General features: G+C 38.3%; 1 protein-coding gene across 1 annotated transcript in view; it reads left to right on the top strand.

The window, feature by feature from the left end:
• The window catches only part of LOC132548388 (hemicentin-1-like), a 62083-nt gene that overhangs the window by 37388 nt on the left and 9312 nt on the right, over nt 1-15383 (top strand). The window contains exons 17-26 of the mRNA XM_060212252.1: nt 1068-1367; nt 2254-2553; nt 6584-6883; nt 7628-7927; nt 8966-9265; nt 10453-10752; nt 11358-11657; nt 12167-12469; nt 14036-14338; nt 14713-15012. Of these exons, the coding sequence (XP_060068235.1) occupies nt 1068-1367; nt 2254-2553; nt 6584-6883; nt 7628-7927; nt 8966-9265; nt 10453-10752; nt 11358-11657; nt 12167-12469; nt 14036-14338; nt 14713-15012 (3006 nt within the window). The remainder of the gene's footprint in view (nt 1-1067; nt 1368-2253; nt 2554-6583; nt 6884-7627; nt 7928-8965; nt 9266-10452; nt 10753-11357; nt 11658-12166; nt 12470-14035; nt 14339-14712; nt 15013-15383) is intronic.

Genomic DNA, 15383 nt, shown 5'->3' with positions numbered 1-15383 from the left:
TATAGTGGATAATTAATTTCACAGCAAAATCTGTATTTGAGCTTAGCAGTTGGTTGGTTAAGTGTACATTATTCCTTTTCAGCATGGATATTAGGAATCTACTGTACTTGGTTAGATGTAAGTCAAGTTCATCTTCAACGTTATTTTGTACACTTGTTTAAAATTTTAACTAACGTCCCATTCACATTTACAGGTGTGTTCGTTAGTAATTGCACTGATGATGGTTCTTTATTTCTGTTTCTGAACCCATTATGTTTTTATGTAAAACTAATCAAGCATTTTCCTCGTTCACTTTTAGGGCTGAGCTGAATAGTGAATAGCTATGTTTATGCTTGGTTTCTACATGTTCTTAATTCCAGGTTAGATGCCAGGAGGCATTTATTCCAAGGGGGGAGGATGTCACCAGGTTATTTTAGTACATTGTATTACAGGTACACTGGGGACTAATACAATGTCTGTACAATTACCTGCCTGGTAATATACATATATAATATGTATGAGTAGGGAGTTTGTCATGCGTAGTGACCTTGTATATATATATATACATGTACGTGTATAGTGTCTTGTCTCAGTGTCCAGTTTTGGTGTGACGTGTGTCCAGGTAAGAATGTTGATTGGGTGTTATTGTGTATCTTAGAGTGAGTTTTGATTGGATGGACAGGTGTGTGTTAGGTGTGTGTTAGAGCACTATGTTTGCACGTTTCATTCCCGCACTCTTAGCCCTGGGACTGCCAGGTACGGACGTATATTTTATTCGCACCTTTATGACTATACCCAAGATATACCTGTAGGATGCTCACGCAATGTGGGACTAACTGGCTGTGTTGGGGTAAGTAAGACGTGGCTTAAATAGTCTAAACAGTTTTAGTGTAATGCATAGACAATTTAGGGTAAATGTTGTAAGTTAGAAAGTTGTATTTTATTCGAGTAAGCTGCCAATACTTCGTCCGCGTGAGTTCGTCCCGCTATACTTACCTGTTTGTCTCATGTTAACTGTTGGCTATGTGTATCTGAATTGAGTAACGTTACACTATGTTTTCTCATATATCTATGTACAATATTTTCAGATGTCCCAGTAGTTACTATCAGCCAAAATGCCTACAACACCAACACTGGAACAACCATCACCTTGGGATGTACCGTGTCTGCCAACCCCGCCCACACCACCGTGTTCTGGCAGCGTAATGTTGGTTCTGGCACAGAATCTATCACCATTGATGGTGTCAACTACTCTGGATCTTCAGTCAATTCTCCATCCCTGACGGTTATCAATGCTGATATCAATGACAGTGGAACCTACACCTGTTTTGCCACCAACTCAGTAGGAACTGGACAGAGTTCTGCCACCACACTGACAGTCTCAGGAAGTATGTCATAAATTCTTGTTTTGTTTAGATTGAGTACGGATTCTAGTACTTATTATATCATAGTAAGATGATCATTGCCTGTTGTGCTTTGTTTATGATTTTAGCCCAACTCTGGTTAAATTAGACTACAGTTTTATAATAGCATACAAATGCTCCTTACCCAAAAGTAGGGTCCGTTACCCAAGGTCAGCTCATATACCCAAAAGTAAGGTCTTGTACCTAAAAGTTGTGTCCTTTGCTAAAAAAAATCAAGTGTTACAACCAAAAATCAGATCCTATACCCAAGAAAGAGGTGATATACCCAAAACTCGGGTCCTATACCCAAAATTATAGTTATAGTTCTTGGTTTATTGTGTTTCAAGGAAATCTTATGATCTCTTTTATCTCAAATTGGTTTGTTTTGTAAGAGTATCTGTTCAAAGTCTTTCAAAATATTAGACCAAAGGTCAACGACTTAGTTATTTCCCTGTTTATACATTTTCATGCCTCCATAATGTCTGTCATGTCATTTACTCTCCTGATGTTTTGTGTCCTGTCCTTCACAATGTCTTGACTGAGTATTAACAACAAGTAGGTCAGCTCCAACAATCCCTCAGATTAGTGTATGTTTTGAGATTCTATGTTCTATTACTATTTGAAAACATTTTTTGAAATAGTGATGCTAAAGACAATGGAAGGGTCATTCATTTCTTGTTCATGTTATTTTCCAATCTATAATGATGTTTGTCTGATGTTTATCTGATGTTTGTCTGATGTGTGAAATTGACTCTTTTTCATCATTTTGTCTTATTGTTGTAATTATAAAGTTTTTTAATTGATATTAAGTTTTTGGTTTAATGCTTTTTATGTGGAATTTTTTAGTAAAACTTCCTTACAATATTTTCAGATATCCCAGTAGTAACCATCAGCCAGAATGCCTACAGCACCAACACAGGAACAACCATCACCTTGGGATGTACCGTGTCTGCCAACCCCGCCCACACCACCGTGTTCTGGCAGCGTAATGTTGGTTCTGGCACAGAATCTATCACCATTGATGGTGTCAACTACTCTGGATCTTCGGTCAATTCTCCATCCCTGACTGTTATCAATGCTGATACCACTGACACTGGAACCTACACCTGTTTCGCCACCAACTCAGTAGGAACTGGACAAAGTTCTTCCACAACACTGACAGTCACAGGAAGTATGTTTATAAAAACTGGGAATGGTCCTTTACGTAGCACTTTCTTTATGATATTGTATGTTTATACCCATTGAATGGTGTTTGTTAAAAAAGATTCTTGGACATGACCTGCCCCAGTCTTACATAAACATTCTGGGACATGACCTGCCCCAGTCTTACTAAACATTCTGGGACATTACCTGCCCCAATCTTGAAAACTCACTCGGGGACATGACCTGCCCCAGTCTTACATAAATATTCTGGGACATGACCTGCCACAGTCCTGTTAACTCATTCTGGTACATGATCTGCCCCAGTCTTACATTAACATTCTGGGACATGACCTGCCCGTGTCTTACATAAACATTCTGGGACATGACCTGTCCCAATCTTACATAAACATTCTGGGACATGACCTGCCACGGTCCTTTAAAATCATTACATGTCCCAGTCCTGTATACATGTTCTCTTGTAGGATATATAATACAAATGCGAATGTTACTTTGAATAATTCCAAGTGGATGTGGCAGAATGTAGTGAGTTTTAAAATGTATCTTTTGCCAGGAGCAACATAGTAATTTGCCTTAATATACATGTTGGTGATATGTAATGCAGTTTAAGTAAGAATGTTATCGTTATTGTGAATAGACGTAGAAAACCTTGGTAAACCAGTCATTTTCTCCGTCTTCAGCATAGTAGGGCATAGCTATTCCGGAACCAGTTAATATACTCTGAACATAGCAAAATTTGGCAGATTGGTAGAGGTCATCAGGTATATTATGGTATATGCTTTAAGGAACATACTAATCCTGTTATTAGCCATGTCCGAGCCACATTCTTTCATGCCCCAACATTACTGATTTTGCTATATTATCATGAATGGACATGGACTTACCACAGAGGAGCGTAATGGAGTCTTGTACTCTTGTTGTGGATCAACTCTTGCATGTATCTCCTTCGGTGACAAACTACATCATGGCTGGTCAGACTAGAACTCACAGAACATAATGTAACTCCTTCCCTTCCTGTTAATGACAGATGTCCAATTAAACTCACAGAACATAATGTAACTCCTTCCCTTCCTGTTAATGACAGATGTCCAATTAATCTCACAGAACATAATGTAACTCCCTCCCTTCCTGTTAACGACAGATGTCCAATTAAACTCACAGAACATAATGTAACTCCTTCCCTTCCTGTTAATGACAGATGTCCAATTAAACTCACAGAACATAATGTAACTCCTTCCCTTCCTGTTAATGACAGATGTCCAATTAAACTCACAGAACATGATATAACTTCTTTCCTTCCTTCAGACAGTTTACCAGTCTTTCTCCATCAGTATATTTCAAACCTCACCCATTACCACCCATTTACCACCTCTCCTTCTGTTTGGGGTTAAAAATGTTAACTTATCTAATTGTCAAAGGAAAATTATTGTGCCTTCTATATATGCATGTGTTTCACTTTTTCTGTGTCTCTTATGATATGGTGTAATGTGTTGGGATTATAGAGTTGTACAAGAACATCAACACGATATAAAAATGTAAGGGAGGGAACATGTAGATGTGGATGTGAAAACTTGCACAGAAAAGTGTATATGCTCTGTTCTTGTGCAACTGCTGGTTTTGCAAATTTCATCTGTTTTTTTTTTTAAATTCTTGACCAAAGTTTATATGTAACTTTCCATGTTATAGGGAACATATCTGTTGTCAATCCAGTTGTAAATCTATGTCAACTCATAAAAATTTCACTGCATTTAAGATACTTATTTATTTCAAATAACTGCTTTTTAGCTTGCATATATGAAAAACTTTGGGGCTAATGTAATCACCCCACTGTTGGTGTCAATGGTGCCCAACTTAAAATGTTTTTTTGCCATTTTTTCTTATAATGAAGTGGGAAAAAACTACTTCTAAAAAACTGGATGGACAAAAATAGACCAATATGTAAAGGTCAAGGTCAGCAAGCACAGAAACTGATATCTGATCGTCCTTATCTTGTAACCTTGTATATAACTGACACATATCCTCATATAGCTTTCAATATTCAAGTAACACTGCTATGCTCACACTAAAGTAAATCACAATCACAGACTGATTTAGCAAAACACAAATTGCTTTGGTGATCTAATTAATTTATAAAATTTGGGTATTAAAGTTAAAACAAAGGTTAAATCTATTCCAGTATTTTAAATTTTCATTAAGAAAATATATCAGGACATTATTGTATATTTTAGAGTAGTTAGTATCTTTCTTGATGTCTTCATGCTTTCAAAACTAATCAAAATAGTTGCTTTTCTTAGAATTGATTTTGAATATGAATTTTTTGATTATTTTTACATCTTTAATGATAATGTAAACATTACATAAGAGAAAATTTGATATTAGGAGAAGTGTTTCCTCTGACGTAACAACTAGGATAATGGCATAGATACTGTATTATCTTAGATAATGAAAGCTATTGGTGAAACTTGCTGGCACCTTCCTCCCTATATCATTAATTTACCCCATGATGCTAATTATGTTCACTGTGTGTTTATGGCACAAAAAATATTTAAAGCATTTGATGTATAATACACATGCACTGCTAACAAGGTAAGACATTTTTTGCAGATGTACCAACAGTCACTGTGTCTCAGACAGCTTATTCTGTAACCACTGGAACAACAGTGACCTTGCAGTGTTCTGTCTTTGCTATTCCATCACATACAAATGTGTTCTGGCAGTTCACATCCAACATTGGCGTGACTTCTACGCCGACAATAGACAATGTGAATTATGGTGGAGCATCTGTAGGCAGTCCATCATTAACTGTGTTCAATGCCAACAGTGGAGACCAGGGCACATATGTCTGTTTTGCCAGCAACCAAGTTGGAACAGGACAGAGTGCACAGGTCTCACTGACAGTAACTGGAAGTAAGAAAACAGAACTAAAATTTTGTTGCTCCACTTTTTATTTTTTCCATTTTATTCTTGTTTTAAATTTTGGACCTTTATTGTTTACTTCATGTAATTCATATCTCATCTCGTCTGAAAAGCACTTTAGAGTATTCAGGTTATGCCACTACAGTAGCATGGAGTGTCTCTAGTTGAACATACCAAATTTTTGTAAATCTTCTCAGGCAAATCACAGTATCTTGATCTACTATAGAACAGATTTTGAATGTGTAGTATATCACTTATGTTTTACTGAATCTTCCTTCTGTTAGCACACAAAGCCATAGGTTTGGTGTCATGGTTTGAGTTGTGAAGTAAGAGGACTATATATGATACCTTAGATGACACCAAATAAGGAAATGTGTTATCATTGGGTTTCAAATCTGTTAAACATTCTAAGAAAATGATATAATTCTGGTAATGGTATTGATTATGTGATCAACAGAATTATTTTGTTCATTTCATTTGAGAACATTGAAACTTGAAAGATGCACCTTAAATAGCAAAGCATTTCATCTGAAATATAAGCTTTTATTAGATTTACGATATGCAAATTTACAAAGAGGTACAAGCATATTTTTGGAAATGTCAGGAGCACATACTGGCTTTAATTCTTGAGTTGATTTTTTCATAAAACCTTAATCTGCTGTAAAAAATGTGTACTCTAAATGAATTTTGCATATTCCACTCGACTTATTTTCTGTAGAAACTTATTTGTGCATTGAATGCTTTGTATATATAAACACTGGCACTGTTAAATAAAAATAGGTTTGATGCTTTTAAACATCATCACTGCTTTTGTGTCAATGCACTGATCTATTATATATATTTGTGAAAGCAAACCATATGTATTTTCAAGATTTGGCAAAGTTTTGAATCATCTTGATCATGTGTTGGTTTGAACTAACAGGCAATTAATATGTGTTGTCATAAACCAGATTGATATAGACAGCATGTATAAACAAAATGTTGGGAAGACACAGATCAATATAGTGATTAATTATATTGATAGTCACATCAAAGGTCTCATCGTATATATGTAGATCGTAGATGTGTAGGATGTGAGTCTGATTTACATGATAACTTTGACATAATCCATTCTTACTCTTCAGATATTCCAACTGTGACAATTACCCAGAATGCCTACAGCATCACCACAGGAAACAGCATCACACTTGAATGTACCGTTTCTGCCAACCCCGCCCACACCACAGTGTTCTGGCAACGTAATGTTGGTTCTGGAACACAGTCCATCACTATTGATGGTGTTAACTACTCTGGATCTTCAGTCAATTCTCCATCCCTGACTGTTATCAATGCTGATACCACTGACACTGGAACCTACACCTGTTTCGCCACCAACTCAGTAGGAACTGGACAGAGTTCTGCCACCACACTGACAGTCACAGGAAGTAAGTCTGTATGAATAGTTGAAATCAGTATTTGAAACTTAGTGTAAATACTGCATGTTTAACTGGTATGACATATTTAGTTAAGTGTGGGTAGCAGAAGGTAGATTGTCTAGATAAGTCTAGGAACTGCCAAGCCTGGCTCTGTTGGTAGATCATTGTACTGTACAACCTTGGGTGAAGTTTGATCCCTTTCTTCAGGAGCAGTTTGTGTTTCTGAGGCTGAGAAAACTGAACTGACATGTATATACACTTGAGATTGACAAATTTTATTTCTCCCACATGACAAGATTATGAAAATTTTAATTTCATCCTTGTTAATTCATGCCATTTTATCCAAGAACACGTTATATATAAACCTGCCAAAATGATGTGCTTATATAAACCTGCCAAAATGATGTGCTTATATAAACCTGCCAAAATGATGTGCTTTACTGGAAGTTCTATGAAGATACTGAACCCCTCATTTAGTAACGGAGTGGGGATGGATGGGGTATATTGTAGTAAGTTTTTGGAGTGCATGTATCTGTATGTGTGCACATGTGTGTGGGCATGTGTGTTTTAGTACAAAGCATGCATACAGGTCATTCAATGAACCCTCAACAGATCACAACATACATTCAATAACAAGGTCAAAGGTCACTCAATAGATTTTAAATTATAAAGATTAGGTAGTTGGTAGTATACCTGTGTGTATGCTTACTTTTATTCATTGATGTCTAATTCAATATCCTTTTGTTCTATCAGCCATCCCAGTTGTAACCATCACCCTGAACGCTTACAGCACCAACACAGGAACGAGCATCACCTTGGGATGTACCGTGTCTGCCAACCCCGCCCACACCTCAGTGTTCTGGCAACGTAATGTTGGTTCTGGCACAGAATCTATCACCATTGATGGTGTCAACTACTCTGGATCTTCAGTCAATTCTCCATCCCTGACGGTTATCAATGCTGATATCAGTGACAGTGGAACCTACACCTGTTTCGCCACCAACTCTATAGGAACTGGACAGAGTGCTGCCACCACACTGACAGTCACAGGAAGTAAGTCTGTAGGAATGATTTAAACTGGTAGTGGAAACTGAATGTTAATACTATACGTATTGCTGGATAATTCCAAATGTCATTGTAGGACTATTTAAGTCCTCTTTGTGTCATTGAAGGTAGATAGTACAATACAGATATTCTTTACAAGTGAATGTTAATTCACAGGTGCAATGCATGTACCTGCCACAGAACTTGTGACATTGATAAACCGCATGGATAATTACTGAATATTTTTTTGCTCATGGTTCAAATTGTTGTAGTTTGTTTTATGAGGTCATCCAACCCTTTGGTAAGGATGACCTTTAAGCATGGTGTTTCATCTGTCATCATTCACCATCGACTGTCTGCCATAACCTGTACATATATTAAACTTTTTCTCTAGTTCATCTTGTGGGATTCAGTTGAAACTTGCCTGGAATAATGTACTGAGATATTTAGGACAAAGTGTTCTTATTTTTTTGAAATGTGGGATGGCCTTTATGGCTGCTATCTTGGAAAACACATTTTAAACTTTTCCAGTTTCACTGGTGCTATTGAGCTGAAAATTGGTTAGGAGAAGAAGGATGTGTTCTTGTTTTTTGGTGTCATTGAAAGTTGATATGGCACTGACCATTTCATAACATGATTGAACAACTATTTTAAACTTCATCTCAAGTTCCACAAGTGGGGTTCAGTTCAAATTTATTTGCAATGTCTTGATCAAGCATTCTTATTTTTCCAGTTGGTTCAAAATCGAAGATGGTTGTCATTATCACCATCTTGAAAATACACATTTTTTTTTAACTTTTCCCCATTACCACTACTGGTGCCAGTGAGCTGAAGACTTAAGAATTATGGTGAAATTGAATTGTACAATACTGTTGGTTTTGTTTTGACATCTTAGAATTTCTTTGTCTAATTAAAATTTGGTGGCCTTCAGTCAAGATTGAATTATCAAAAGTCAGATTTTTTTTGGAAATATGAAGATTAGGGATTTGGCGATATGTCTGTGTGAGTCCATAATTTGTTCTATTTAGTTCTCTTTTGTTCCATCAGATATCCCAGTAGTAACCATCAGCCAGAATGCCTACAACACCAACACAGGAACGAGCATCACCTTGGGATGTACCGTGTCTGCCAACCCTGCCCACAACACTGTGTTCTGGCGGCGTAATGTTGGTTCTGGCACACAGGACATATCCATTGATGGTGTGAACTTCTCCGGGTCCACGGTCAATTCTCCATCCCTGACTGTGATCAATGCTAACATAGCTGACTCTGGTTCCTACATTTGCTTTGCCTCCAACTCCGTAGGAACTGGACAGAGTACTGCTACAACTCTAACAGTGTCTGGAAGTAAGTGTATTCTGCATTGTCAGGAAGATAAGATTTTTTTGTAATATTACAGTCGTTTGGTCTCTGTAGTCATCAGTTATGCCCCTAGAAGCATGTTTAGAGAATCTGTTATGGTCAACAACTCAAAAAACTGATCTCTACAAATCAAATGTTTGATATTTTGTTTCTGTTACCATGGAAACAAAATGTCCAAAATACAAAATCCACTGTTCCTGGGTAGCTTTTCAAAGAAACTGATTTACAATTTTAGAACTCATACGCCCTTGGGCCTCTTGACTTTAAATTAGAGATTTGCTGAGCAAATTTAGTGTTTATTAATCAAACAGTACCAGACTTTTGCAATTTTTACAGTACATAGTTGAGTGATGACACAAATTGTATAATGGTTAAATGGGTATGTATATACCATATTTGGGTTTTACACCAACAGCTGGGTGTGGGGAATAATGCCAGGGTTTGCTGGTCCTTGTTACCTTCTGCTTTATATAAAGTGTTATAGAAGTGTCATACCCACTGTCAGTGTAAACCAGAAACTCCAGTGTGTATACTCACTTATATTATTATATAGTTGGACACAATGCTAGTCTGTTTAACCACAGTTAATATTATCACCAGTCTGGTTATATATAAGTTTTAGGCATCTTGATGACCTGTTATTTCAGCACTCCTGAGAGAAATCAGCTGATGACCTGTAAATTTCAGCATTCCTGAGAGAAATCAGCTGATGATCTGTCATTTCAGCACTCCTGAGAGAAATCAGCTGATGACTTATTATTTCAGCACTCCTGAGAGAAATCAGTTGATGACCTGATATTTCATCATCAGGAAGAAAAATCAGCTGATGATGTGTTATTTCATTATGCAGAAGAAAAATAAGCTGATTACCTAATATTTCATCCTCCCTCTAGGAAATAAGCTGATTACCTAATATTTCATCCTCCCTCTAGGAAATAAGCTGATTACCTAATATTTCATCCTCCCTCTAGGAAATAAGCTGAGGACCAGATTTTTCATACTCCCTCTAGGAAATAAGCTGATTACCTAATATTTCATCCTCCCTCTAGGAAATAAGCTGAGGACCAGATTTTTCATACTCCCTCTAGGAAATAAGCTGAGGACCAGATTTTTCATACTCCCTCTAGGAAATAAGCTGATGATCTAATATATTTTGTTTTGAATGGTTGTAGATGTGCCAGTGGTAACTGTAGACCAAGCCTCGTACACAGTATCTACAGGACAAGCTGTAACACTTGGCTGCTCTGTCTCTGCCGTCCCAACTCACACCAGTGTCACATGGCAACGTTTCGTCAATGGTGTGTCTACCACCATTAATATTGATGGTGTGAAATATGCCGGATCGACTGTCAACTCTCCATCTCTGACCATTTTCAATGCTGCCGCCAGTGACCAAACTGTGTACACGTGTTCTGCTACCAACATTGTAGGGACAGGAACCAGCTCCCAGACATCTCTAAATGTAGTAGGAAGTAAGTATACAGGTGGCTTTATAATGTCCTTTATGTCTCAAAAAACATTTTACTTGGACTAGTTCAGGAAAAAGCCTGCAGACTCCGATCCTGTGGGTTGGTGTTAGCTGATACTCAGCTAGAACGGATACCAGGGTTCAGCGGAACTTGGTGTGTGCTTCTTCCCATTTGTACAAGAAACTCCCATTGTTGTCTGGGATTTGTGGTTTCAAATTCAACCTCAAGATTTTAGGGACACTGTACTGTTCTTTATATCTGGTGAGATAATCTAGGTGGTGTTGGCTTCTAGTACCTTGGATGACTAGTTTTCTCAGGGTTTTGTAGAAGACCAAATTGCCTGCGGTAATTTTAGTAGGAGTATGGTCCGGGTTGGCTGTTGAAGTATCATTTTGCGGTGTATTATTATCAGTTGATGATTGACTAGAGGCCATCCTGTATCTCTTTTTGGGGTTGTGACCTGTGGTCAACTTCTTGTGGTCACGGTTGCTTAGAATAGCTACACAGTAACTTCATGATGTGTATAATTCGAATTCTAGGTCTGCCAGTTGTCACGGTTGCCCAGAATAGCTACAGAGTAACATTATTTGTAAAATTTTGAATTCTAGGTCTGCCAGTTGTCACGGTTGCCCAGACTAGCTACACAGTAACAACTGGTGGCACCATCACTTTGGTCTGTACCGTTAGTGCCACTCCTGCAGCTACCACAGTATCCTGGCGACGATTGATAGGAGGTGTGTCGACAGCCATCAATGTTGGTGGCAACAAGTACTCTGGAGTGTCCCTTTCTGATCCTTCTTTGACCATCAGCAACTCTCAAAGTAGTGACGAAGGATTCTACATCTGTCAGGCAACGAATGTCGTTGGAACTGGAGAGAGTAGTACTACATATCTCACAGTCAGTGGAAGTAAGTCAATCTCCATAGATTGTAAATTTGTTTTGAATGCTGAAAATTGGTAGGAATGTAGCATTATGGCCATTTTTGGTCAGTTAGTCTGCATTTCTAGGTCAAAGATGAATTTTAGGTTTCTTTAAGAGTCTAATACAATATTCTGAAGTTATGATTTAGTGATAAGTTATTGATCACATAGCCCCATCCTCCACCACAAAAAAAAAGAGAAAATTAAGTTATTGGTTAAGGTTGTGGGCTGTAAGGACTTTCCATGGAGCTCCATTATCATCAAATCAAGAAATTCATTTCACAAACATTCAAAAGTTAAAAAGATTTCAAACATCTTGTTCTGATATGTCCAGTTTGGAAGAAACAATATATGTCCTAAGAAATACAACACCTTGTGTTGAGTGTTATACTTATTTGGTTATGTTCACTAATTATGGTATGAATACATGCATAAAACAAAATAAAAGAAAAATTTGTTAATTACAAGAAATATGATAAGAGTTCTTGTTTTGTAGGTATACCTGTGGTCACCATTCCCCAGAACACCTACAATGTCCTCACTGGTGGTTCTGTTGTGATCGACTGTGCTATTTCTGCTATTCCAACACACACATCTGTCACATGGAACAGAGTTTCATCAGGCGGCGTAACATCTGTGATCCAGATTGATGGTGTCAACTACAGTGGAGGAACTGTCAACAGTCCATCCTTGAGCGTCAATAACGCTGACAACAGTGATATAGGGTTCTATGTCTGTACAGCCACAAACAGTATTGGAACAGGCACTAGCAACCAGGCTTACCTTTCTGTTACTGGAGGTATGTATCTGTCTGTCACCTTACACCACTGATGGTGGCTTACCTTTCTGTTACTGGAGGTATGTATCTGTCACCTTACACCACTGATGGGGGCTTACCTTTCTGTTACTGGAGGTATGTATCTGTCACCTTACATCACTGATGGGGGCTTACCTTTCTGTTACTGGAGGTATGTATCTGTCACCTTACATCACTGATGGTGGCTTACCTTTCTGTTACTGGAGGTATGTATCTGTCACCTTACATCACTGATGGGGACTTACCTTTCTGTTACTGGAGGTATGTATCTGTCACCTTACGTCACTGATGGGGGCTTACCTTTCTGTTACTGGAGGTATGTATCTGTCACCTAACACCACTGATGGGGACTTACCTTTCTGTTACTGGAGGTATGTATCTGTCACCTTACACCACTGATGGGGGCTTACCATTCTGTTACTGGAGGTATGTATCTGTCTGTCACCTTACACCACTGATGGTGGCTTACCTTTCTGTTACTGGAGGTATGTATCTGTCACCTTACATCACTGATGGGGACTTACCTTTCTGTTACTGGAGGTATGTATCTGTCACCTTACGTCACTGATGGGGGCTTACCTTTCTGTTACTGGAGGTATGTATCTGTCACCTAACACCACTGATGGGGACTTACCTTTCTGTTACTGGAGGTATGTATCTGTCACCTTACACCACTGATGGGGGCTTACCATTCTGTTACTGGAGGTATGTATCTGTCATCTTACATCACTGATGGTGGCTTACCTTTCTGTTACTGGAGGTATGTATCTGTCACCTAACACCACTGATGGGGACTTACCTTTCTGTTACTGGAGGTATGTATCTGTCATCTTACATCACTGATGGTGGCTTACCTTCTTGTTACTGGAGGTATGTATTTGTCACCTTACACCACTGATGGTGGCTTACCTTCCTGTTACTGGAGGTATGTATCTGTCACCTTACATCACTTATGGGGGCTTACATTTCTGTTACTGGAGGTATGCATCTGTCACCTAACACCACTGATGGTGACTTACCTTTCTGTTACTGGAGGTATGTATCTGTCATCTTACATCACTGATGGTGGCTTACCTTCCTGTTACTGGAGGTATGTATTTGTCACCTTATGTTCCTGATAGTGGCTTACCCTTACCCAAGTCCTTAGCACAGAATCTCAGGGGGACTCAAAGTCAGGGGATGGGCTAATTACAGAACCTCAGGGGACCAACACATTACCTCTGACTCAAGGACAGGGAATGAGCTATTTGCTTGCCATTTAGATAGAATTTAATGACAATTATTGTAAACAGCACTATATATGACTTGGCTGAATTGTCAGGCCTGGTCTTACTGTTGGGTAGATATGGTATAGAATATGTTCTTATATGTAGTAAATTTACTACATATTTAATGCATTAGCAAATTCTCTATCTTAACTTGAAATTACATTGATAAATTTGTATACCTGATGTGTTTTTCACAACAATACTACACTACTTTACTTATAATTAAGTGTTATGTTTTCAGCATGAAAAAATATTGATGATGAATGTGTTTCTTTGCCAGCCCCACCGACAGCCACTGTAGCTCAGACATCCTACTCCATCGTCACTGGAGCATCCATCACTCTGCAGTGCTCAGTATTTGGGACACCTGCTGTAACTAGTGTCTCCTGGACAAGGACCTACACTAATGGTGTAAGCTCCACAATTAGTGTTGCTGGACAAAAGTATTCTGGCTCAACGGTCAGCAACCCCTCCCTGACCATCTTTAATGCTGATTCCAATGACCAGGCATCCTACATTTGTACGGCCACCAACTCGCTAGGATCTGGCCAGAGTCAAGCCGTGTCGCTATCCGTTACTGGAAGTATGTAGAACATATAGAGAGGCAAAATGTATCCTCACTTGTGTCTTATGTTGGATAATTCTATCACTAGTTAATTATATTATTATGATATATTGATTCCCAATGACCTGGTATATTTTTGTTTTATATTGATATTTACAAACATTCAGGAATAAAAATGTGGCACCAAAGCCATTTACTTTTAATCAGAAAGAAATTATAAAAATAAGATACAAGAGGTAAAGACCAGCAAGCCCAGGATTTTAAGCGTACTATTGAACTTTAGTTTGAATGTACTTTCCTGTAACAGAAACTACTTAGATGTCATTACAACTCTTGACAACTTGAATGTTTATAAAGTACATTAGTTTAGTATGTGTGTCCTTGTTCTTTAGATCCACCAACTGTGACAGTGAGTCAGACTCAGTATACAGTGATTACTGGAGCCTCGGTGACACTGCAGTGTTCCGTGACAGCTATCCCAGCAGCCACCAATGTTTTCTGGGAAAGAACCGTCAATGGTGTTACAAGTCAGCTGGCCATTGATCAGGTCCAGTATGGAGGATCATCAATCAATTCTCCGTCACTCATCGTCTATAACGCCAACAGTGCTGATAGTGGAGTATATGTCTGCAAAGCCACAAATAGTGTGGGTACTGGCCAGAGTCAGGGTGTCACAATATCAGTCACAGGGTGTAAGTATGACATTCTGGTTCTCTAGGTAGTGTCTGCAGGATGTAAATATATACCATATATCTATGGTCGCCAGGGTATATGACATCCTAGCTCTATATCTATGGTCTCCAGGGTATATGACACATCATGGCTCTAAATCTATTGTCTCCATGGTATATGACATTCTGGTTCTATATCTATGGTCTCCAGGGTATATGACATTCTGGCTCTATATCTATTGTCTCCATGGTATATGACATTCTGGCTCTATATCTATGGTCTCCAGGGTATATGACATCCTGGCTCTATATCTATAGTCTCCATGGTATATGACATTCTGGCTCTATAGCTATGGTCTTCAGGGTATATGGCATCCTTGCTCTAAATATAA

The sequence above is a fragment of the Ylistrum balloti genome, unplaced genomic scaffold, assembly GCF_031769215.1.
Source record: "Ylistrum balloti isolate Yb309-2 unplaced genomic scaffold, AGI_CSIRO_Ybal_v1 Utg370010, whole genome shotgun sequence".
Lineage (NCBI taxonomy): Eukaryota > Metazoa > Mollusca > Bivalvia > Pectinida > Pectinidae > Ylistrum > Ylistrum balloti.
The sequence above is the reverse complement of the archived record's forward strand: the minus strand, read 5'-3'. Positions and strand labels throughout refer to the sequence as shown.